This window comes from Aedes albopictus, chromosome 1 (genome assembly GCF_035046485.1).
Source record: "Aedes albopictus strain Foshan chromosome 1, AalbF5, whole genome shotgun sequence".
NCBI lineage: Eukaryota > Metazoa > Arthropoda > Insecta > Diptera > Culicidae > Aedes > Aedes albopictus.
Window position 1 is genome coordinate 219,430,101 of NC_085136.1, and position 26,428 is coordinate 219,456,528.

Here is a 26,428-nt window from a genome sequence, read left to right on the forward strand (position 1 = left end):
CCGTGCACGGCTGGTGAACTGCCTCTGAAGGATTACGTTCTCTATCCCATCCAATGGCCTAGTGAACTGTCCTTGCCGGCCCTCGGCGTGCCGTTAGGAACCTTTCAGAAAAAAAAACAACTCCATGAGATATAAGCATTTCAAGACATCGTTATTCTTAAGTCAAAACTGCCTATAATATGCGAATGACAAGACTTCTGATCGAAACAAATATGCGTCATTACTTGCTCTCAAATGCTTCGAAGCACACATTCACATCATCGAAAAAAAAATTAAATAAAAAAAGTTATTGTAAAAAAAAGGTTTTTGGAGGGATCACCCCAAGTCAAAACTTAAAATTGACCTACTACGTTCAAATTAAGAGCTAGATAAAAGATGTCTTTGGCAAAATTGCCTACAATTTTACTGAAGAACTCGATCGCATGTGACATAAAAATTAAAAGTTGTATTCCAAATTTGAGTTAAGTCGTTCATTAATTCTAATATTTTTTTTTTAAATGTTGCAAACAAATGCAACGTTCTCTGAAGACGCCAAACGCCTAAAATAAATGGTAACAGAGATAGGGATTTTTTTCCTGCTTAAACGTGGATTCGGACCATAGTAGAATGTTCTTTTTGTAGGAGAAAAACAGTCTATTGTATCATAGTCCATCATATTAAGATAACGTTGGATTCTGAAAACTTTCAAGTAATATTTTTTTCTCATTCTACCAATTCCAAACAGGTGTCTCACTGTTAGTGCACGCAGAGAACGATGGCTCAATGCTGCTGGAAAGCAAAATCCATCCAGACACAATCTATCACAAACAACAGGACACACTGATTGTATGGAGCGAAGGAGACAATTTCGACCTAGCGCTCAGTTTTCAGGAGAAGGCAGGCTGTGACGAAATATGGGAGAAAATTTGTCAGGTAAGTTATAATTCATTTGATGATCCAAAAGGTGATTGTGTTTACCGGAATTGATTTTCCCAAATAGGTACAAGGCAAAGATCCTTCCGTAGAAATAACGCAAGATGTCGTGGAAGAATCGGAAGACGAACGGTTCGAGGAACTGTCGGATTCGGCGCCACCTATCGAACTGCCTCCCTGCGAGTTGTCCCGATTAGAGGACATCTCGGAAGTGATTGCCAATGGACTGACCTCACAAATCCGCAAGGACAAACTAGCACAAGCGATAGAGAGTGAAAACTACATCAAGAAACTGCTAAATTTGTTTCACATGTGCGAGGATCTTGAAAATCACGAAGGACTGCATTATTTGTACGAGATTTTCAAGAACATTTTCCTGTTAAACAAAAACGCTCTATTTGAGATTATGTTTGCCGAAGATACGATCTTCGACGTGGTTGGATGTTTGGAGTATGATCCTACGGGGAACCCTCCAAAGCAGCACAGACAGTATCTTAAACAGTTGGCCAAATTCCGCGAGGCGATTCCGATTCGAAATTCCGATCTGCTGGCGAAGATTCACCAAACCTACCGAGTGCAATACATTCAGGATATTGTCCTGCCAACGCCTTCGGTGTTCGAGGACAACATGCTGAACACGCTCTCCTCGTTCATCTTCTTCAACAAGGTGGAAATAGTCACCCTGATCCAGGAAGACGAGAAATTCCTCGACGATTTGTTCACCCTGCTAACGGATCCAAACACTTCGGACGCGAAACGGCGGGACATTATCCTGTTTCTGAAGGAGTTTTGCAATTTCGCTCAGTACTTGCAACCGCAGAGCAAGGAAACGTTCTACAAGACGTTGATCAGCCTGGGGATACTGCCGGCGCTGGAGATTACGCTGGCCATCAACGACAAGAAAACAAAGGCTGCGTCGATCGACATTCTGACGACGATCGTCGAATATTCGCCGTCGATTGTGCGCGACTACACGCTGCAGCAGTATAACAACTCGGACACGGATGAGGTAAGTGTTCGGCTGGAAGGGGGAAGGTTGGGATTCTTATCAACAGGGCTGGTGTCGAGTAATTTTTAAACGAATGCGAGTAAGCTTTCAATGAGCATTGATTTCAGGCTTTAACGAGATTATCGTTATATACAGCTAATTACAAATAATGCCAAATGGTTTTATGCTGAATGATGTTTTCCCTCGCTCCTTCCCCGTCATGGTGTCTTCAAAGTCATGGGGTATCTGAGGGACAGCATTTACAAATAAAATCGATTCACCAGTTCTGTCTTATCGCTACACGTCACACACGTCAATCGCAGTTCACGTTGCGCTTGGCCAGTTATACAAGCGTTTACGTTCGTTCTTGGAATTTATCAGCTCGGGAAAGCCCTTGTCGCGGAAGGTCACAAATGGCAACACCAATTGTTGTTAGAGATTACGTTCGCTGATTTTGTTTGTGCCATGTGCTTTCTGTGACGGTCCCAAAATAGAAATGTGTGACTAATTTTGGCGAATTCTTTCAAATCATCAATGAGTGTATTCAAGATAAAGAACTTTATTTTGAACGTTGGTTGTTTTTTTTTTTCCAGGATCAAACGCTTATCAATATCGCCATCGAGCAGATGCTGTCGGATTCGGAACCGGAACTGGGCGGCGCAGTGCAGCTAATGGGCGTATTGAGGATACTGCTGGATCCGGAGAATATGCTGAGCTCGGTGAACAAGTCGGAGAAGTCGGATTTTTTGAACTTCTTCTACAAGCACAGTATACAAACGCTGATAGGTATGTAGTGTTGTTGTGATGACTGTCTTTTACGAGAGATAAATATCATTCTCCAAATATTTTTGGAACTATTGGTTGATTTTACTTGGGCGTAATCGATAAAAATGATAAGACTATGTTTTCAATTGCTCTAATACTAATACGTTCTCATAGTCCACTCATATTGTCCGCTTCTTTTACCATCTGTATTTGCAGTGAAGTGCAGTGAGCTCTTGGTTCATCTTTTACCGTCACTAATAGTTTTCCTGCGTATACCTCATAACCGTAGCACCACACCGGTCTTATAAGCGTTTTGTTGTTTATACAGAAATCTTTCTTGACCGCAACATCCAATAATGATACGCGTTAGTATTCTATTACTAACAACTGAGAATTTTAAAAAAGTTCAGAGGTAGACGAGTTTCTTCAATATCCGTTTTATCTTAAGATCCCAATTGGGATAACAGCCAAAACAAATCCTGTCAAGCTCTGTTCCACCATGCATTTTGTTTTAAATGCATTCACCACCAGTCCGAATTTTGCTGCTTCGTGTTTCAAGCCAGTGTACAGCTCTGCCACCATAATGTCCATGTCGTCCGTAAAGCAAACAAATTGGCCGGATAGCGTGATTTATGTATGACAACAATACCCCGGATGTTGAGCGCATTTCTTGTTCCAGGGTGATGTTGAAGAGAGAGAATCCGCAACAATTTCTAAGTCCCCGGCGGGATTCGAAAGAACTGGATAGTTTACCCGAAGCCGAAATATGTGCGCTGTCTATCATTATTGTTTTGATCAGTCTGATCATTATGGGTATGAGCCTCTGTACGAATTTGCCCTGTACTGCTCACTCCCACAGAAAATTTGAAAACACCGCGCACAGTAAAAGTCACATTTGACTTTTACTGTGCGAACTGTTTTCAAATTTTCTGTGGGAGTGAGCAGTACGCCAGATTCGTGCAGAGGCTCATTACATTTAACGTTTAGTTTTATTAACAATCTACTGCGTATTACTTATACCTAATATGTATCATTGAATAGTTAGTTCTACATAAATAAACAAAACCAACTCAATAGTTCCAAAAATGTTTGTAAACTTCTTTCATCTGAACGCGTATTTGTAATACCAGGTTCTTTCGACCGGTTTGCAGCTCCACTCCTGCTGAACACCCTCTCCGAAAAACCCGCCAACGAGGAGTATCACACGGTTCAGCTGCTCGGGCTCGTCCTGGAGTTGCTATCGTTCTGCGTGGAGCACCACACCTACCACATCAAGAACTGCATCATCAACAAAGACCTGCTGAGGCGAATACTGGTACTGATGAAGAGCACACACACGTTCCTAGTGCTGGGCGCGCTCCGGTTTCTGCGGAAAATCATCGCACTGAAAGACGAGTTTTATAATAGGCGAGTAATAGCGTGTAGTTGACGATTGGGGGTGGCGGGTTTACTAACCATTGTTTGCAACTTTTTGTTATTCAACTAACCATTGCCTGCAACAGTTCTTCTGAATTCCATTCTTTCATTTGGTTTTGACTAAGAACTTATTATGAACACTGCCATTCTGTGGAAAACTATTTTATGACGATGAGTTGAATAAGAAGTTTTTGTCAAACTTCTCCTGAAACAGTTGATATTTTGTTGTACCATGCTGTCAGCATTAACAACACCACTCTATTTTCCTGCAGGCACATAGTGAAGAGCAACCTCTTCGCACCGGTGGTGGATGCCTTCGTGCGGAACAATGGCCGATATAATCTGCTCGAGTCCGCCATCCTGGAGCTGTTCGAGTTCATCAAGATCGAGGACATCAAATCGTTGTATACGTACTTTGTAGAAAATTTTGGAAAAATCTTCGACGATGTCCAGTATGTCCAGACGTTCAAAACGCTCAAGAACAAATACGACCAACAGCAGGACCGACTAAAGGAGAAGGAGAAGGGAAACCTCGACAGGTACGGTAGTGGGGGGAGGTAATGATATTGAAAGATAATAATCAATGTTTGTTTTGTACTAATCAGCGTACCCTCGATTCTGAGGAATAGTAACCGGTACCGAAGGGACCAGAGGCAGCTAGACGAAGAGGAGGAAATTTGGTTCAACGAGGAGGAAGACTTTGCCGAAACGAACAAGGCCGGATCGCCGGAACTGGACACTAGCCTAGGTGAGCGACATAGTAGGAAGAGATTGAAATTTTAGAGACTCCCTCGTTGGTAGATGTGCCGTGAAATGACTGTCAGTAATCAAGATTCCCGGAAGACCTAAAAAAATGAATTTGAAATTTCTGTTCATTTGATTTTACCCAAATGAGATTTGAGACTGTTTATGTTAAAATTCGACGAAGAAACGCATCAATAAATTGATCTCGTTTGTTTTGGATTTGGCTTCTTTCACTCTGATTACGAAAAGGCAAATCCGACACGGTGTTGAACATGGTTTCCCTACCACCAGGGCGGAACCAGAACCTCCCCGGCTTTAATACCTCATTATCTTTAAGTTCGTCTACTTCTCATTATTACTCGTTATCCCATTAGATCGTCCACTTCCCACGAATCATGCCATTAAATAACATCATTTAGCATCACCTCTTTCAGCATTTGCATCTTCGTAGGTGTTAGGTTTTTCATATGCGAGATCTTCCAAATAACTTGCAAGTCCAATTTGAGCATAGTCCTGATAAGGTGTCGTCCAAAAAAAACGTAGACCAAAATTTGGCCATCTTCTTTCCTGCTCGGAGACTCTTGTGCACACATAAATTTTAAAATTAATTTTAAAATTAAACGATTAGCGTTGATGCTGGCCAGACCACACCCAAACAGTTTGCGTGGGAGAGTGATACATTTGGCAAGGTCATTTGACATTATCAAAATGCATCCTTCTATGTTGAGCCAAGTGTCCATTATGCCAAATTCTTCATTACACCAACAATGCTAGCCATGAAAATGTTTGACACTTCTCAGGTCATTTTGACAGACCGCACACATGCACGAAAAAGACGGATCATATATTCTACTTTATCGATCTTGTTGCCGTCCTTTTCATGCTCATGTTACATCTGTCAAAATAACCTGTGAGTTGTCAGTCATTTTGAGGTTAGGTTCGTTGCTGTAATAAAGAATAACCGTTATGCCAAAAATGTCTACATGCCAACCGGAGTCTGATACGTTTATTATAAGGGCTTTTGGCTTAAAGGATATTTGGCATAATGGACGTTTGTCATAAAAACGATGTCAGAACGAGAAGCAATACCTGACTTTTCCTGTATGAGAACCAAACATACAGAGATTGAAACGCTTGGACATAATCTATTCCTCTCCCTAAAGCGTTTGAAAGGTGAGTTCACGTAATTCATGTACGTACTCTGTAGTGATTAAGTTGTAAAGTGATCGAGAGAATCCCATTTGGCAAAAAGTCGTTTCGCATAATGACGTTTGGCAAATTCTATATAAGGAAGTCAATTGGTGTGAACCTAAATGGCGTTATGAAGAGCGGTATTGTGAGCTTTTGCTATTGTGTGTATTAGACTAAAATTACTAAATGGACCTGTACAATAGGACACGTTCGGTGTAGTACTAGATTTATAGTACCTAATGAGCTAAATTTTTGCATGGTGAAAAAGTCAATTCTCCGTTTCTGCAATGGAATGGTACAAAAAGCGTGGGTATAATGATTCCTTGGCTAAGTTTATGCTGTTTGAGCAAAACTTTGGGTAACTGTGTTGTTTACGTTGCAAAGAAGTGGAGAAAACAACACAGTTACCCAAAGTTTTGCTCAAACAGCATCAAATTAGGCAAGGAATCTTTATACCCACGTATTTTACATCATTTCCTTGTGGAACGGAGAATTTATCTTCTCACCATACAAAAATTCAGCTCATTACTACAAATCTAGTACTCCACCGAACGTATTTGAAAGATTTTCATAGGCTTCCTACACATTTACACTCATTTCCATTTACACTGATCGCGACTTTTATCAGATCATATTATGCTTTTTTTTCGCAAAAAATCCATGTACTATACGGACGGCCCCTAACTTCTGCATCCGTTTTAACATTTGGCCTATTTTCCTCAGGTAAAATCTTCGACAAAAAATCATCCCCCGAATCGTCCCCGTCAGCCACCTCCGTGAACGGCCCCAAGTACAGTAGTAGTAATAGTAGCAATACGACCACATCGCAACAACAGCAGTCGCCACTGTCCTCGTTACAGACGAACTCCACACCACTGAACAACAACAACACTGACATTAATAGTAATAGTACGACAATATCCGCCGCGGCAGCAGAAGAAGAAGAATCGTCCATCCACCACCATCCGGCACAGCAGTCACTATTAGGTATAACTCTGGTCAATTCAACGACGGCGACGGCGTCCTCCATTGCGTCATCGTCGTCTTCGTCGTCGGATTCCTCTACCACTGGCGCCCTAGCGGAGGAAGCCCTGCCGGTCGACTCGACAGCGGCAGCACTGTACTCCACCGGTGGTACCATTGGTCTTGTCTCGCATGAATCACCCGCCGCTTCTACGAGTTCGACGACGAGTATCGACGAGCCGTTGCCTACTTCGACCGTACCACCCGTGGCAGACGAAGACCCTAGCTGTAGCGTTACGGAACAACAGCAACTTCCACAGAATTCCACAGACAGTGATAGCGGCGCTGGTAGCAGTTGTAGCAGCACGTCGCCAATGCCTACTGCTGCTGCTGCAGCGGAAGCCGTTGAATCTCTCGATAGCAACAACCTAGAGGCATCGAAACGGCTAGCGGATGACGTCAGTCGAGTAAGCGAGGAGCCGACGTCAGCGGCGTCCGAAGCGAGTGAAGATGTGCGGAAAACCTCGCACAACTGCGTCGGAAATGATGCAGCTCTGGAGGGAGCGAGTTCCTCGGTCAACTGCAGTAATGGTGATATCAGTTCTTCGTCTACGACGATACCCGCGGCGTTGGATTCGGCGCCGGATGTTGTGGCACCGACGGATGAGTCGACCAGTTCCACCGCTGTTGTAAGCAGTCTTAAAAAGGTGAGTTCACTCTAAGAGTTAATTTATTTGCCTTCATTTTAAAGATTTGAGCAAGGTACATAACCAGTGCTTGAAAAGTGAACGAAGATTTTTTTTCCTCTGACCGGCGCTTTTCAGCCCAAAGCGGTGGCTATATGGCATGTAGGTGAATTATTATGATGAAATTTGAGTCAACTGAATTATGCGAATCAATTTCGGTACCCCGGGATACCTTCTGATACCGACCGAGATCGCTTCGGGGAACGGAAGTTAGCGCTTTCAGTTGGCGTCTCGACCCACTGGATCGATCTTCTTTACTCCGAGCTAAAATAATATCGCTGCTCGAGACGGTCCTAGACCATGGATTTTCCGTGCGTAAATAGGTGTCACTTCTCTTAGCGGTCGATATCAACTGCCTTCCCAATGGACTTCGTTCGTCTTTTCACCTCCTCGATTCGAGACTTCGTAAAACCGACCTCCCTTCGGTCACCTACGTTATTTTCGCCCGGATGGATGTAGTCTTGCTCACGCTTAACGAGGGGTACTGCGTGCGGAGTCTCACAATATTGGCATACGTTAGTAGGGGAGCGTGGAGCCAACTACGCAGGCATGCCCGTAGAATGCCTTATTGTTACAACTAACGATAGGGCGGGGCGGGGCAAGATGGGTCACCTGAGGATGGATCACCATAACTTTGTAAATACAAATCGTATTGGTTTGTATTCGTCCGCTACTCTTTAATACACTAGTTAGCTATGCTAAAAGTCGATAAAAAGTTCATTAAATACAAAATATGATGTTAAATAAGCAGTTTTAAAAAGTTATCGATATTGGGCCGTGAAAAAATGGCGGGGCAAGATGGGTCACCTTTTAAGTGATTCACATTTTCTCAACGAAAAACGTCAAAATATAAGATTTTTTCCGCATTCATATATGCTCCATATCCATATTGAGTAAACAAAAGCTACTAGTAAACATTTTATAAATTTATTTGGAATATAAAAAACTTTACGATATGAGTGGTCCTAAAACGACTTGAAAATCGATGTTTTCACTAAAAAATTATCATAATTTTATGTTATAATTTTAAGCGTTCATTCCGCTTGATTGAAGTCATTTATGAGATAGTCTTGTAACAAAAAATAAACAACTTTTGAATGCTTCAAAAATATCCCTGGCCAAGTTCGCAGGGGTTGACGGTATTAAAGTGAAGGAGTTTCATTTTGATTATTGTAATGTAGTGTTCTTTAGTGAAACATATCACCTTTTTAACACTTTAATGCGCCTCCAACGGTTCATCATGATCCGGCCGCTGCAGATGGAGTATAGCTGATCATATGTGTTGCATACTAGCAAAACGCGTAACATACGAATTACAAACGAACATGCTAAAACGATTTATTTACACTATTCATATTTACAGATTAAAATTGTACATAAAATGATATATAAACATTCACGACACGAACTGGACGAACTGTGCAAGTGGCCATCTTGCATGTTGACAACTGGCTTGATTGTTGTCAACATCTATTGCATCACTACAGTGACACTCCGGTTGTCACTGGTGAGCCCACAGTTGACTTGGCGTAGACTGATGTAAACTGTGGAGCGGAGCAGTGTTGCCAGGATGTTTTTCCATTGATCCCAACATCTCCGCCTTGAATTGATGATGATGACTGTGTTGTGAAGAACATTCAACGAATCGGTCTTCACACGAAGAGCGTCGTGAATGATCGTTTATGCTTGACCTTGCTTGACCAACGTACTGATGATGCTGTTGGTCAGTGTTGTTCGTCTCTGGATGATGATGCAACGCGTAGGCCCGGAACTTGTGTGGAAGCTGCTTGCATGCCGTATGAATGAACGATGCTGCTTGATGATGATGCAAACATCATGGCTGCTGAGTGCTTCTCACAGTGCTCCGGATGACGTCACTGTAACGAACCCTTGATGTGATGGGTTCAGAGGACATGACTTGATTTGTCCTCATACAGTTACAGCAAATGGTAGCACACTTTGTGATGAGTGCAATTGTTGATGGTGATTGATCCAGTCCCAAGTGTAGTGCCCTTTGGTGAGCCGTGGTTGGCTTTGATGATGGTGAATCCGTAGGGAAAACTCCATTTTGCAACGTCTTCCCTTGCGTGGATTTGTTTCCGGGGTCTTTCGGACCCACTTTCTCGTCGCCACTGTTGCATACTAGCAAAACGCGTAACATACGAATTACAAACGAACATGCTAAAACGATTTATTTACACTATTCATATTTACAGATTAAAATTGTACATAAAATGATATATAAACATTCACGACACGAACTGGACGAACTGTGCAAGTGGCCATCTTGCATGTTGACAACTGGCTTGATTGTTGTCAACATCTATTGCATCACTACAGTGACACTCCGGTTGTCACTGGTGAGCCCACAGTTGACTTGGCGTAGACTGATGTAAACTGTGGAGCGGAGCAGTGTTGCCAGGATGTTTTTCCATTGATCCCAACAATATGCATCAGACATGCTCGATAAACAGGAGGAACCGCCGGGGCTCAGTAGAGTCTATTCCCAAGCAATAGTTCCAAGTCGGTTGGATTTGAGAAGGTTTTGATGATCGTTACAAATCCTAATAAAAGCATTATAGGATTTGTGACAGGTTTTGGAACCTTTTACAGCCATCTGACTTCAAAATGTTGTTTGGGCTCTATTTCCCACGTTTCTCGGTTGATTTTTATTACATAGTAATTTATTAATGTGATAGTCGCTTTTTCGAATTTTTACAATGTTAGTTGGTCATATTTTCTTTAAATAAAGCAATAAAAATCGAAGAATCAATAGTGGGAAGGAGATTTGCAGCACTTAATTGTGCTGATAGATTCAAAGCTAACATGCGAACACTTAAACGCATTGTTGACGTCAATGCGTTCGACGTGACATTTTGGACAAAAACTGACTGCTTTATATTAACTGAACAGCGTTACTTGTGTATTACTAGGTTGACATTTCTAGGCTACGCTTGAGAAAATGACATGGTTCATCTAGGTAGGACCGATAGGACAATTGAACGAATTTGAATATTTTTAATAGTATTTGTAGCGGGATGAAAGTTGACATGAAATCTTTATTTTAAAATTTTATTGCAATCAACTGACCAACTTGGCGTATTTTTGATTATCTCTTAGATGTTCAGAAGTTCAGTTATTATAAGAATCAAAATAAAATCTACTTTGGCGACTACTTTTGATCGCAGTCAAAGATACGCGCGAGATAGTCGCCTAAGGCAACAGACCTCGTGTTCAAATTTTCCATCATAGAGTTCTTTGATATTTCACGAAAAAAGTTCGCCACGTGGCCGGGTGATGTGATGACTGCTGCGACTACACGTTGTATTTGCACCGCGATTGAATTTGGACTATCTTTTAGGACCTGGAAAAATAGTCGCCAAAAATGTGTTTTTCATGCGACACACAATATATGTTTCTGTGGATTTTTGACCGATGACAATTTAAGGACACAAGAGATGAACACAAATAGAAAACGATTAGCGAAATCAAGAAAACAATTTGACACACGATCGACTATATTTTAACAAAAACAACATACGACAACTGACTTAACGAGGAGTAAAACATATTTAACCATACCACAAAATCAAACAAGGAGACAAACACAAACCGTGTGACCATAACACTACATAGGCACATCCTGACTGACTGACCAATTGAAAACTTTCCAATCTTCTACCATATCTTTCTGAGTCAGTTGCAACAGTGTCTTAATGGATATCATTTTCCGCGTACGGCTGGCAAACTGCTTCTGAAAGATTACGTACTCTTTTCTATCTTCGGGTCTAGTGTAGAGGTTTCAACTCTATTCAAAGTGCAGCTAGAAACCTAGCAAAAAAAAAAAACTTTTGAATGCTTCAAAAATACGTTTAAAATTGAAGGTGACCCATCTTGCCCCGCGGCCGTTTATATGGAGATTATATGGAATGTATCGCATAAGAAAAATGGCTAAAAACCATTTTATTTTTTATTTCAAATGAGAGTGAATAATTTTTCAATCAATGCCCCAAGCTTTTGTGTATTTACGCTGGTCATCTAACAAAATTATTAACATAATCAAAACATGAGTAATGCGCCCGAAAATGGCACTGACCCATCTTGCCCCGCGACCCATCTTGTCCCGCCCCACCCTACATTCAATTTTTATAATCTGCTAGTTCAGACATAGCGTGCGTGCCTCTGGAGCCAACCTACTGATACCTGAAGATGTATTGCAGCAAGATGAAGTTGGGTAAGGTTTCTTGTAGCACAATTATGAAGCCTTTTCTGGAGTAAAACAAAACGGGCTATTTTCTGTGCTGTTTATATATAGCAGTGTGGCAGCGATGACATCATCGAGACCAGTGGATACGGAGATCGGGAGTTCGATTCCAAGTAGCGGCAAGTACTTCAATTATTCAATTTTAAAAGCGAGGATTCCAGTTCCACATGTATTGCGTCACGGTATCCATAACCTAATTATATTTAATCGTTTAATTTGGGGATGCCGTATAACTATTATTTAACAACTGTGAAAAGGCTGAAAAAGCGCCTTCTCAAGATTCTTTTATTCAGTTAGTGGTTACATAGGAGTCGAGAAAAGAGCTATGAGTTGGTGGCATAGAAGCTGCTCGCACAGCATGTACAAGTGGAAAGTTCGCCAGATTCATTAGTATAGGGCTCACATAGAAGCTTGCGTCCTTATATACAACACAGTAACTCAGCATCAAGCCGTATTGAGGACGCTTTGTTGACGTTTACATTCACAATAAATGTTACTTGGGTCATGCTGAAAGGCCATTCGTCTCAAGCGATGGCTTGTGAGAGTGAGTGCCCTATACGCTACCACGGGTGAAACACTCAACTACAGAAAATTGAATGGAAATTTAGGCCTGTCAGCTCTCGCTTTCAGCACGCTGCGTGCGAGTGTAAGTACCTATTTCATTTCGCTCCCGTGGATTCTATAACATTCCCCAGAAAACCATTCCCCAGAATACCATTCCCCAGAAAACAATTTCCCAGAATGTACCATTCCCCAGAATATACCATTTCCCAGAAATCCATTCCCCAGAATGTACCGTCAGTGTACCAGTAGCCGCTCATGACCCAATAGCCGCTCACTATCGTAAAAATCAAGGTTACACGGATAGATACACTCTTATTGGCGCGGATATTCATGGAGAACATAAACTAGATGAAAGCAAAACCATTTTATGTAATATTAATTGAATAACATACATTTTAAAAGCAAAACTTTGAAAATTTTTGGGCGGCTATTGGGCCCAAAAAAGTAGCTGGTAATTTCATGTGTTCCAGTTACCGCTCACGCAAAAACCTACGTGAAAATTGTCAAATCTGTCGGTTTTAGTACACAGCATATTTATTCACTGTTGTACACTTAGATTGAACAGAAAGAAATAATTGCAAAAATACAAAGTTGTAAAAATAATGCACTTTTTCGGAAAAGTCTACTTACAGGAGGTCATAAATTTGTTCGTGAGCGGAATTAGGACCACTTTGGTCCTTCATCAATTGCAATAAAATCATAATGTCATGAGAAGTTTTGGATCTGTCTTGATTTGTATCTGAGTGTACTTAGGTTGAACTAACTTGAAATGCAAAAACATTTTAAATTAACTTGACAGCCTATCAATACTTAGTGTTTTTCTGCGAAACTGGCCTTAGATGAGCGGAATCTGGTACACTGATGGTACCATTCCCCAGAAAAGCTTAATATACTCTGCTAAAAAGTTTAATTCGATACACAACCAGTAAACTGTTGATCATAATGATATGTTATAGGGGGTTGTGGGACAAGATGGCCATATGGGGCAAGATGGCCACCCTGTCTTTTAAACATTAATTCGCAACACAAAAATATTTTCTGCATGGGTTGTGATTATAAACAATGCTTTATGTTTATAATGTGCGAAAAAGTTACTATTAGTTTGAAAAATCTGCTATAAAATAGTGTTTGAAGTTTGAGTGTTCAAAAACAGTGTTTTCTTATAATATCAGGCCATCTGATTTTAAGGATTAGTAATGAAATAACATCGTTTTAAAAATTATTTTTAATTTTTAATGGCGTCTATATGTGACTGTTGTTGAGCCTCGACAATAAAATTTCAATGTTTTAAATTAATTATGTCATATAAAAAATGATAAACATATCGTAATCACTCGGGGCAAGATGGCCATCTGTGGTAAGGCCTATGCCACCATCCAAAAATCAATCTAAAGCAGCCTTAAAACTGTTATTGATGTTTAGAGGTACTGCAAAACCACAGAAAGTTGTATTTTATATTAGTTGAAGCTGTTAAAATTAACTACAATGGAGATGATACCTCAGAAAAACTTTTATTTGCTGTTGAACGGTGATTGGTTTCATTGAATATTTTGGCACAGTGATGGAAAATCGTAGCTAAAACCGCTATAAGGGTTCGTTACAAGACGTTGAACTACAGTATAATGCATGAAAAAAGTAGTAATGTATCTAAATCGTTTCGAGAGAAACAATTTTGCTGAAAAAATAGACCAAATCGTAGAACATTTCCAAATAAATTTCTATCAATTTCATTTCAAACATTATAAAAGAAAATGTTGGCAAATACCACACCATCTGTAGGCAAAGCGTTGCGGATGATTCGACCTTGGTTTATTGAACGTTGCTTAAGGATTAAAGCATACTAATTGTAAACATTTAGCTCTGTGGCCGTCTTGCCCGATGGGATGGACATCTTGCCCCATATGGCAAAAATTCTATGTCGAAAGTAACATTTTTCAAATGAATTTATTTTGCATTAGTAGTGCAAAATAAAATGCTTTTTTGTGTTAATAATATAGAAAAGACATGAAACAAAGGGGATGAGTGTTAAATAGCCATATTCTAATGAAAGTATATGCTCCTAAGGCGCCTAAGCTTAGGGTGGCCATCTTGCCCCACAACCCCCTACCCCGGACAGACACGTGATACGAGTATGATTCCTGTACAACGGTACGCAGTGTCAAACAAATTCTAACAAGACTGACTTGAACTGAGAAAAAAGTGATATATTGTTTTTAAAATTCTTTACGTTCCTTACGCAGAAAAAAATAAAATATTTTTTCGTTATACTCCTTATGCTATACATTCCATATAACTACGTGTAATGTGTAGACGGGGCAAGATGGGTCACCCTAATTTTTCGGTATGTTTGCATAGTTTTTAAAAATGTTTTATTTTTCATAGAAAGGCTATTATGTGACCTACATTATCGAAGCGACTAGAGCGCTGAAAATTTGTGAACATATTTTTAATATTTTTCTACAAAAAATATAAGTTTTCAAAGTTTTTTATGGCTACCTGAATAAAAATATTCTATTTCTGAGAATAATCTACCGATATGTTTCAACACTTCTTTCATGTAATCTGTACGTATGTGAAGCTTAGATGTATAGAGAAAAAATAGAAGATCTAGTATTATTTGTTGGAGAAAAACCGAATTTCTGATAGCTGACCCATCTTGCCCCCGTAGAAATGAGGTGGGGCAAGATGCACTCTAAAGAATTTTCACGTCCGATTTACGTGAAATATCACGTAGCTCATCCTTATTCTCAAAACTTCATAAGTTACGTGACATTAGTCACCTTCACTCGATAACCACGTCGTGTGCACCATCCTGTTTGGTGGAATCCACCTGTTTTTCACGTAAATCGTTTCAATGCGTTGGTATTAGTGTACTTCCGACTTGGAAGTTTCCGCGAAACGAAAGTTACGTGAAATTCAGGTGTGCAAAAAAAAAATCAACATGGCGTCAAGAAGTTTGTTGTGCAAGAACGGGTTGCTAATTTAAAGTTCACGAGCAAGTTGCTGCAAGTATTTAACGGTAACGTAAATCGTTTTAATGCGTTGGTATTAGTGTACTTCCGACTTGGAAGTTTCCGCGAAACGAAAGTTACGTGAAATTCAGGTGTGCAAAAAAAATCAACATGGCGTCAAGAAGTTTGTTGTGCAAGAACGGGTTGCTAATTTAAAGTTCACGAGCAAGTTGCTGCAAGTATTTAACGGTAATTTAATTGCTTATGACAATAGATCTCGCAATAGATAATAATTAATTGAAATTGTTACTTTTTCTATTTTCATTGATTTCAGAAGCTGGATATCAATAGTCCCCTGACGGTGACGGACCAATTCAGTGAGTGTTGAGAACAGCTGGACTACGAGAATGTTGCGTAAAATCCTTGGATTTGTTTAGATTTCTATCCAATCTTAAGAAGGATAAGGTTAAAAATAGTTATAATAACACAGTTGTAAGTATTTATTACTCTGAAATAAAATACTGTTAAAAATTACTTTTTTTATTGTTGCATATTTGCACCAGCTTGTAGTATATTTGAGGAGGCAAAAGTTTTTATGCCCTTATAAAATCAATGATTTTTTATGGTAGAATAAAATCTATGATATCTTCATTGCATTTTATAAGGATTTAAAATCTCTTACCACTTCAAATACGCTACAAGCTGGTGCGTCTGATTTATTTCAATTCAAAAATCATGACAAGGTTACTTGAAATTCATGTAGAACTAATGATGTTTTCACGTAAAAGTTACCGGAGATTCCAGTAGCACCCACGCACATTTCACGCAAACAATACGTAAAATGCATGTCAAATTCACCTGATTCATCACGTCGATAGCGAAACTGAAATTTATCCAGCTACCTGAAATTCAGGCCAAGGCTACGTGAAAAATATGGTGGACGAAAATCACCTATCTTTTCACGTAAATCGGACGTGAAAATTCTTCAGAGTGTGGGTCATGTTTTGACAATTGTTTGTCAAGAAGCAGGTTTCAAACTGTATGACCTTTCTATACCCTTATATCATAGCTGACTACCCAACTAACATTTTCGCTGTATAAGAGTTTAAGCGAGCTGTCTGCCAAGAGCGTTTGCTTCATAAGCTATTATTCAGCTACTTTTGTTAGTAGGGTAGTGTATCTGGAAGTCGTGATAGAAAACAGAGAAATGCTATTTATATTCAGAATGTTATAGGGATCCATTTCTTAGATGACCCATCCTGCCCCCACTTACCATATACATACATACATATCCATAAAAATATTCTACAATGGTTCAAACGTTTAATTACCATTGTACACAGTTGCATGTTGATCACAAACTGTTAGTTGCGTTGCTATAAAATGTTTTGTTTTTGACAGATTTGTGAAAATTGTGCAGCACTTGTTTTACGATGAATAACATTTTAAAAGTGATGTGCAAAATTTACAGAGAAAACGCATATTCTTCTGATGTTGTTCAGTGTACAAGATACTGAAGACTCAACTGACCACGTTTTTCTTTGCAAACGGTTGGACGGATCCATCCCAATGGCTGTTCCTAATTATTCGCTTCAAAGGCTCTTCATTCATGCGGTATGAGAAGGGCTTTCATCATTATTCCAATACTATGGAATGGAGTAGAAAAAGTGAACATATAAGCAGTTTTAATGCCAACAATTTTAAATATTTTTAATGAAGAAGGGGAAAAGTATCATTGTTTTCCTTTTGGCATTCAAAACCCCAACAATGTTCCTTCTTTTTAAACAATATTCTTCTTAAAATTAAGGCAATTAGTATTTTTTTTTAATTATAACTGCTTACATTTTCAACATAGATTCTCCCTTCTTTTCTACATAGGCTGTTCTTTCGAATTGCACTTTTCAGGAAATTATGGACATTATTACAACCACCGGTGTTAAATTGCTGTTATATTTATTATATATATATATATATATTTTTTTTTTCAAATTTCTAAACACCTGTGCTTGTGGTGCCGATTTTCACTAGCCTAAACATTGTAACTCGAAAGAACAGCCTATGTAGAAAAAAAGGGAAAATCTATGTTGAAAATGTAATCAGTTGTGATGCCGATAATTTCCTGAAAAGTGCAATTCGAAAGAACAGCCTATGCAGCAAAGAAGGAAAAGTCTATGTTAAAAATGAAAGCAGTTATAATTCCAATAATTGTACCAATTGCCTAAATTCTAAAAAAAGCTTGTTTAAAAAAAGGAACAGTGTTGGGGTTTTGAATGCCGCAAGGAAAACAATGTCACCACAGACAAACAGACGTAACACTTCGAACATTTTTCAATTTAAATTTTAGTCTCGGAAATAGGTTCGCTTAATTCTAAAAGGACTGAATTTGGCCAATCATCAACTAGGTGTCAGTAGTGAGCAAACGTCAAACTCAAACAAAAACTATGCGAGCGCCGCGAATTGGCAGTTGGTCAACTCTCAAATTTTCAAATAAACCGTTAAATCGATGTACGATGGCAATTATCAGAGTGTTACGTTTCCTTCTTCGTTAAAAAAAATGTTTGAGTCGTTATAAGAATTGTTGGCATTACAACTGCTTATATGTTTATCAAAAATTTTCCCTTCTATTGCATAGGCTGTTCTTTCCAGTTGCACTTTTCAAGAAATTATCGGCATTGCAACTGTTTACTTTTTTAACATAGATTCTCCCTTCTTTTTTGCATAGGCTGTTCTTTCGAATTGCACTTTTCGGGAAATTATGGGCATTACAGCCTCCACCGGTGTTAAAAATTCTGTTATATTTATTTCATATTTTTTTCTAAATTTCTAAACACCTGTGCTTGTGGTGCCGATAATTACCTGAATAGTGTAACTTGAGAGCGATTCCAAGCAACAGCATCAAAATTATGGAAAATTTTTAATTCATGATTTTCTATTGAACTGAAACTTTGCACAGTTTTTCAGTTCCATCTAAATCGCCATTTTTCGATATCAAATTTTTATTTAGAGCCACGACTAACTTTTCAAAAGGGTGTATGTGAAAATGGTTCAAAAATATTCAAAAATATGCACAGCCAAAACGGATTGTTCGATTGTTATGAATTTTTCAGCAAAGTTAGATAGCTAAATGGTGATTTCTAAGGAAATATACACTGAAAAAAAATCTATTTTATCATTGAAAAACATCATTTTTGTCACAAAAACTCAAATATCTCAAAACCCTATCTTTTTACCAACTTGAATTTTTTAGGGAAAACGGTCCATTGTATTAGCAATCTACCATAAAAATTTGGTGATGGTAAACTAATAAACAAAAAAGTTATAACATTTCAAAAATTTCACAATTTTTACATTTAGTAAAAAAAAATTTTTCTGTGTAAATTATTTCGGCCGGGAATCGCGATTTGATGCTGATTTTATTGTTCAGCAAAGTTAGATAACTAAATGGCGATTCCTAAGAAAATATACACTGTGAAAAAAATCTTTTTTAACATTGAAAAATATCATTTTTGTCACAAAAACTCAAATATCTCAAAACCCTATCTTTTTACCAACGTAATTTTTTAGAGAAAACGGTCCATTGTATTAGCAATCTACCATGAAAATAAACAAAAAAATTATGACAATTCAAACATTTCACAATTTTCACATTTAGTAATAATTTTTTTTAGTGTAAATTATTTCGGCCGGAAATTGAAGTTTGATGCTGATTTTATTGTTAATGGCCTTGCGTGAGTAAAACAAGTTGTTTTTATTATATATTATATATACATATAATATACTATGTACCGTAATGTTCCGATTTTATCACGCCCTCCGCGCATTAGTCGTTTATTCATTAATTTGCTGTTACATTTGAGGACAAGTGTTTTCCCTCTTCTTCAAGATGAATGTTGAAAGCGTGTTTTGCAACGTTAAAAATATTGAAATGGGTATAGATGTTGAAGAATATTACAGGGCATTTTTGAAAAGGGGCGTAATTAAATTGTTTAAACAGATGTCGCTGATGGCAATTTCTCAGTTGTTGTCGTTTTCGAACTTCCTGCGCCCTGCTTTACCGATGATATACAGATGGCTCGTTTGTCAAATTTTAGACGGCAGGACGTGCAAATGCGTAATTTTGTACACAATGTGGACATTTGGGCATAACCAGTCTCTTTCAGTTTATCTATGGTGCTTTCGGTGAGATTTCGTAACTCTTTTGAACATTTTTTTTCATCAAACGGTCTACAAGAAAGCGACTGTTCATCTTGTTCGTTAGATTATAATAAACAAAATCACTTATTAATTTTAACTTACTTGTTTGGTGTTGGTGGCTGAAGAAAAAAAAAATACTATACAATTTTTAATATTCATAGCGGTAGTATTTTTTTGTTTTTTTCGTGAGCATTGTCAGGTATGTATACAGACAAACAAACGTAACACTGGCGAAATTTTCATTGACCACGCCTTCAACGATCATTTTGAATCTTGGTTGTGGCTTTCATAACAAGAAGAGCGCCCATCGTTTTTCTTTGCGTTTGACGTTTCACACTAGCGCCTTCTGATGACGATATTGCACAACGCAGTGTTTCGTGAAACATTTCCACCAGGTGGTGATAGTGTGAACTGGGCGATGAATTTTCACTAAAATTGTTCTAGGCGTTTCGTCTGTTTGTCTGTGGTATGTACCTCTTATGCATTTGTTGTTGTTGAAGTTACTCGCATTCTTCCGATCATAAAGTCTGTTCTCTACACACTTAATTTTGATTACCGAGTTCGGTAATTTTTTGACGAGATTAAAACTGCTGAGCACCGAACTCGTTCAGCAAAAATGCATTGTTTACCTTTTCCATACGATTTTGACAGTTGTTTTACTGAGCCTCAGTAAAATCGATTACCGAAACTACCGAGATCGTACTGCTGTTATAATCCCGTCAAAAAAGTACCGAACAGGCAATTCAGAAATAAGTGTGTAAGAGGGATTTTTTTTGCGGATAAACTAGACGTATACGCGTATAAAAAACTTTTATTATACAGCTTTTGTCTTAAAAATAAATTCAATTCCATTTTTCTTATAATCAACAGCTTTTCAACACTATCAAGGGATTTTTTCACCAGTCACGTACAATAAAAAGTATGACAATCTCAATATTTTTGATCACAGCACTGGATCGCGTCTAAGTTTCAAATAGATACTATAGTAATTACGAATAATCAAACTAAAGTATCATGAAAACAACTTGTTTAATTCAGGCGGTAGCCTTTACAATAAAATCAGCATCAAAATATAATTCTCGAAATAATTTACACAGAAAAAAATTTTTTTTTTGTTACTAAATGTAAAAATTGTGAAATGTTTGAAATGTCATAACTTTTTTGTTTATCAGTTTACCATCACCAAAATTTTATGGTAGATAGCTGATATAATGGGCCATTTCCCCTAAAAAATTGAAGTTGGTAAAAAGATAGGGTTTTGAGATATTTGAGTTTTTGTGACAAATATCATATTTTTTCAAAGTAGAAAAAGAAATTTTTTACAGTGTATATTTTCTAAGGAATCATCATTTAGTTATCTAACTTTGCTGAAAAATTTATAACAATCGAACAATCCGTTTTTGCTGTACAGCTTTTAGAATATTTTAGAACTATTTTCGCATACACCCTTTTGAAAAGTTAGTCGTGAGTGAATATGAAGGTTTAATATCAAAAAATGGCGATTTATATGAAATTGAAAAACTGTGCAAAGTTTCAGATATTTTTGAAATGGTCGCTCAGGATCGACTGACATGACTCCGTGGAATTCCTCTTGAAAGAATAGCCTATGCAGAAAAGAAGGAAAAAACTACGTAGAAAATGTAAGAAGTTTTGATGCCGATAATTTACTGAAAAGTACAATTCGAAAGAACAGCCTATGCAGAAAAGAAGGAAAAATGTATGTTGAAAAAGTAAGCAGTTGCGATGCCAATAATTATACCAATAGCCTAAATTGTAAAGGCAAATCATGCTTATTTCCGAAGTTTTTCTTGTCAAATAAGAATTTTTGGCAGGATGTTTCTTCCGGTGATTTTTTACGAATAAATATTTGATTTTTAGCTATTAAGGCGAAACTGGATCCATTTCCTCACTTTTTGGTTTTTGATTGTTTACAAAATAACGAAGCAATATTTTCAAAATCTGTTTTCGTACACATGTAGAGTATGAATCAAGGTATCTCCTGTTTTTTTTCCGTGGTGGAAAATGTTTTTCGTTTTTACAAAAACCATTTTTGAATAAAATTTCACAAAAAAATGGTTTTTGCAAAAATCTAGACGAACATTTGAAAAGGGCCTATCTGCTTTGCGTAAACAAACATGTTTCTGTCTCTGCAGGGCCCATCTGCATCCACCCACGCACATCAACACCCTTATTAGAAAGAGTGTTCTTCAAGCTATCTGTTAAGGGTGCAGATACAGAAACATGTTTGTTTACAAAAAGCAGATAGGCCCTTTTCAAATGTTCATCTAGAAATGGAAAACTTTTTCCACAACAAAAAAATTCAGAAGATGCCTTGATCCATGCTCTACATGTGCACGAAAACCGATTTTGAAAATATTGCTTTGTTATTTAATAAAAAATCAAAAACCAAAAAAATGAGGAAATGCTTCCAGTTTCGCCTTAATATAAACCATTCAGAATTAAAGCAATAGTTTTATTTTTTTTTTCTGGGGAATGGTACATTCTGGGAAATGGAATTCTGGGGATTGGTTTTCTGGGGAATGTTATAGAATTCTTCCGTGTTGCTGATCGGAGAACAACAATAACAGGAAAACTAAAACGGAGAAAATGAAAAAAGCAAAATATCGCTATCTTAAAGGCGAGCTTAAAGGCCTGTCAAAAAATTGCAGCACTGGTTGGAGTGGTTGGCATACTACCACCTTGAGCTTCCCTAATTCAGATTTGTTAGCATCCGCCATAGGTAGCTGTACCAAGGCTACATGCGCCCCTTTCGTAGCCGAACGGCTGCGGTGGCCACCTACTCTTCGCACTGATGTGTTGCCGCAGTGCTGTGACAAGCTCTTCCGCGTCAGTGATCTCGTCTAGTAGATTTTTCACCTTCAGAGTCACCTCCTATGTAACAGTCCTCACCTTGACACTCTCGAGAAGGACCTGTTCCGTCAGATTTTTGTAGGCGGCGCTCTTCCGTCATTATGCTACCAATGTGTTGGAACCCGAGCAAAGTTTGATAGCAAACTGAAAACTTATTTTGATATTCTGATATTGCAAATTTTGATAACTCAGGTTGTTGTCATTTTGGTCGTTTTAACGGTTAAACATCAAAAATGAGAGCAGAAAAATGCTCCTGTGACAGCAAATTGAACACAATTCCTGCTATCGATGATAGCAATTGATAACTGTTTTTGTTATCAGCGCAAGAAAAATGATAAATCGTTAAATGTAGAGTGTTTTGTTTGATATCAAATCATAAATGCAATAACATAATTGCACTAATGATATATCTCTAGAATTAGTTTACATAGTTTACTAAAAGATGTAAAACTATTCTAATACTAAATATTTACATTAATTTAAAATGATAGTAAACTGAAAACAAAATATGAAATCAAATTAACTAAAGGTAAACTTATAACAACATGTAATATCAATTTGTTGCTGAATACAAATCATGATTTCAATTTGCTGTAATTTTGTTGTTGGACTTTGCTCGGGAAGCCTTCAATATCCTCCACTGCTTTCCCAGCTACGTACAGTTGAATGAGTTGATCGTGCTTAAATACTCACAATTTGGTCTTGTTGACGTTGATGGTAACGTTCTCTATAGAGAACCAGCGTTTCAAGACGAATGCTACCGATATTTATGACTTTCTCACATGGGTGGACTCCTTGCTCTTTATTAGGCGGGATAAGCGTTTCATCTTTCTTCTCGAGAGCCGAATAGCGCTGTCGGGCTACGGCTTTGGCTCCTCGTGTTTTCGCTCGCTTTATCGGGGCTTTGGCGTTCCCTTGCTCCTCTAACTTTTCCAGGTGTCATTTGTTTTCAATTTCCAAACAATAATTTTCGACGTTCGTTAATTTTCAAATTTTATTTTCAGCGTCTGGTGGACTACGAGGGTGACTCCGATGAGGAGGAAGACGACGATGACAGTGATAGTCCGGCTGTGAAGAAGGCCAAAGTGGCATAGCATCTTAGTTCCCATCACCACCATCGGCGGCGGCGTCGTCGTCTTCGGGCCCATTGCCATCGTCAACCGCAGGAACAACCCCAACTGCTGTCGTTCCCCCATCAGAACCATTTTCAGAACCACCACCAACAACAATATCATCACGACGAATCTCGTTGCGAACTGCTGGCCTCCGATGTTGACCCGAGTGTTGGTCCAACGGAGGAGGGCAACAGCGACGAGGACCAGGATATGTCAACGATGTTATCAGTCTCGCTAGCTGCTACTACACAACCACAACCAGCAACTGAAACAACAAATTATGCATAATTCTTATAAATACATGTGTAACTAGAGATAACAATTTGCTAATTTAACGACAACCGAGAAAAGAGGGGAAGATAGTTCGAAAAAGAAGAAAATCAACAAAAAGATATCCAAAAATCAAGTTCTTTGCGAAAGCGAAGAGGAAGAAGCAGGAGTAGATGAGTCTTTCGGGGCAAGTGGATAGGAACGATAACCATTTTAATTATTATATTGAATAATAATTGAAGCTGTAATTTAATGAGAAAAAAAAATAAAAGGAAAAACTGAATAAGTATAAGTCTTAATGCTATAACTACTAAACAAAAAAAAATCATATTACTACAACAACTGCTATTAGGAGGTGAGATCTAGTGTCAAACTTTTCCGAGGGCCGCAGATAGAAACACAAATAGGAAAAAAAAAACAGTTTCAGTGTGTTACTACTCTACTGTATGTGAGAAAGTGGAAAGATGCTAATTGGAAAGTATAAAATTTGTAAAACAATATTATTGTTTTGAAAAAATGAACCGAAAAAAACTACCCAAAAAACAGGAAAAGCTTATTTTTAATTCGAAAAATAAACACAAAAATGAAACTGACCGGACACTGTTCAGATGGTGTGAAGACCGAAAAGCTGCTAAACTAAGGCATAGGATCAACCAACAGTTTATCTACACTTGACAAACTGATATTTTGTGCGAACAAAACCCACAAAGCACCTGAAGCGACGATGAATTTGCACACTGCGCTCTGTTCGAAGGAGAGAGAAAGCCGCAGAGCGAGAGTGGCAAGTTGGGCGCGTTCTAGGGAACTAAAATTGGACATATTAAAATAAACTAAAACGAATGAAAAAAAAATCAATAAAAAGTGTAATTGAAAGTGACGTTAAGAAAAATGGATAAAAAAGAAAACATGTTATAAATTTATTGAAAAATTAAAAACGAAACAGAAAAACAAGTGGCGGAAGCTGTGTGGAAACTATAGAACGTAAGAACACAACAAGACAAGGCAAGCGAAAGTGAGAACGTGGGTCAGCTGGAATGCTCTGTGTTCCCTATCCCTGCTTTGTTTGTGAGGAGAAAATCCTTCTGTTCGCCGCCGTTGGTGTGAATGTGCTCGGATTCCCGGTTTTCCTCTGTACATCGGTCATAGTTTGATTGGTCTTTGTAAACTAAATTTTGCGCTGAATCATCCAGAGCGGTTGGCAGGATCATCTCAGAATGGATTCCAAGAAACGCGGTTTTTATAGAAACAAGTTTAAATCTTTTTTGGGTTTTATTGAGTAACACTACTTCACGAAGACACAATGCCGTTTGATATCATTTATTTTTGGCATAAAATTATTGTCCATCTTATCAGTTCATCCTTCGCGTTATATCCAAAGTAATGCCAAATGGAATACTATCTACAGAAGTAGCTCGGAATCTTGAAGCTTACCTCATTTGTGAGAAGGTACTGCCAACCCCAAAGACGAACCCAAAAGAGGTGGACCTCATCCTGGAAGGTCTTTTATTTTGTCAGGCTGTATGTTCCGAGAGGATGACAGGAAAAACAAATCGGAATGATTCTTCTTTTTGTTATTCTCTCTGGTATGACCTCGAATGAAATTCGGACGATAAAACTTTTGAATGGCATCTCTCAACTAATCAAGGGATGCTCTCCAAGACTTTTTATCGACATGGAAACTCTTGTTTTAATTGTAAATAGTAGTTACTTAACTGTAATTAGTGTAATAAGTAAAATTTTCGTGTAGAAAAATAAAACAGTGTACAGTCAACACACGCTGACAATATGCATCATCAAACTTGGGTTGAAACGGCATGACCTCCTTCGCCATAATGTTGTTGTGAATAATGTCATATGGCGTAACGTTCGTTTGACATACTAAACGATTATTATGGTTAATGGGTGTTATGCCACACGGTATAAGGCCGTTTTAAAAGCATAAACGGCAGCTTGAGATGGCCATGAGTTTATACCATATGTACTTCCCCTATCGATCCGTTTTCTTTCTCTTCTGAGAAGCTTATCAACATCGTTTGATGAACATTGAAATTTTAACATTTCACATATTTATTATAATTTTCGTCACAAATCCTTGGAAAAATAAAAGATCTTTCTGTGATGGTTGCATTTCTCAATCAAATCAACAGATTAGTTTTGTTCTATCACCGCGTCTCGGATTGCAGCATTTTTCTGTGAATCAACAATCTCTCAAGACGAAAGTCACTCATCCACTGTTCAATGGAATTCATCCGTCAGGCTCTTTGTGAAAGACTCGAAGCGAGGGAATCATGAAACTAAAACAGTCACAGCAGAGACACATAAACACATTTCTATCCTGGAAAACGAGCATTGTGGACGAATTAGAGGGATTTAGGGAAAAATTAAAACTTTTTACACATACACACAGATGATGAAAAAAGTGTACGAAGGAAAATAATATACAAAAATCTAAAAAAAATCCAATGTTGGTTTGA

General features: G+C 38.2%; 1 protein-coding gene across 1 annotated transcript; it reads left to right on the forward strand.

The window, feature by feature from the left end:
• Positions 1-724: 724 nt before the first annotated feature.
• Positions 725-26,428, forward strand: LOC109621269 (serine/threonine-protein phosphatase 4 regulatory subunit 3; the record flags this gene model as incomplete). The annotated part of the gene is given in 8 exon segments (XM_062846288.1): positions 725-912; positions 980-1,921; positions 2,494-2,686; positions 3,796-4,072; positions 4,354-4,620; positions 4,687-4,829; positions 6,740-7,686; positions 23,574-26,428. Coding segments are annotated over 8 exon segments (3,047 nt in total), but the record flags the coding sequence as incomplete, so codon positions are not given.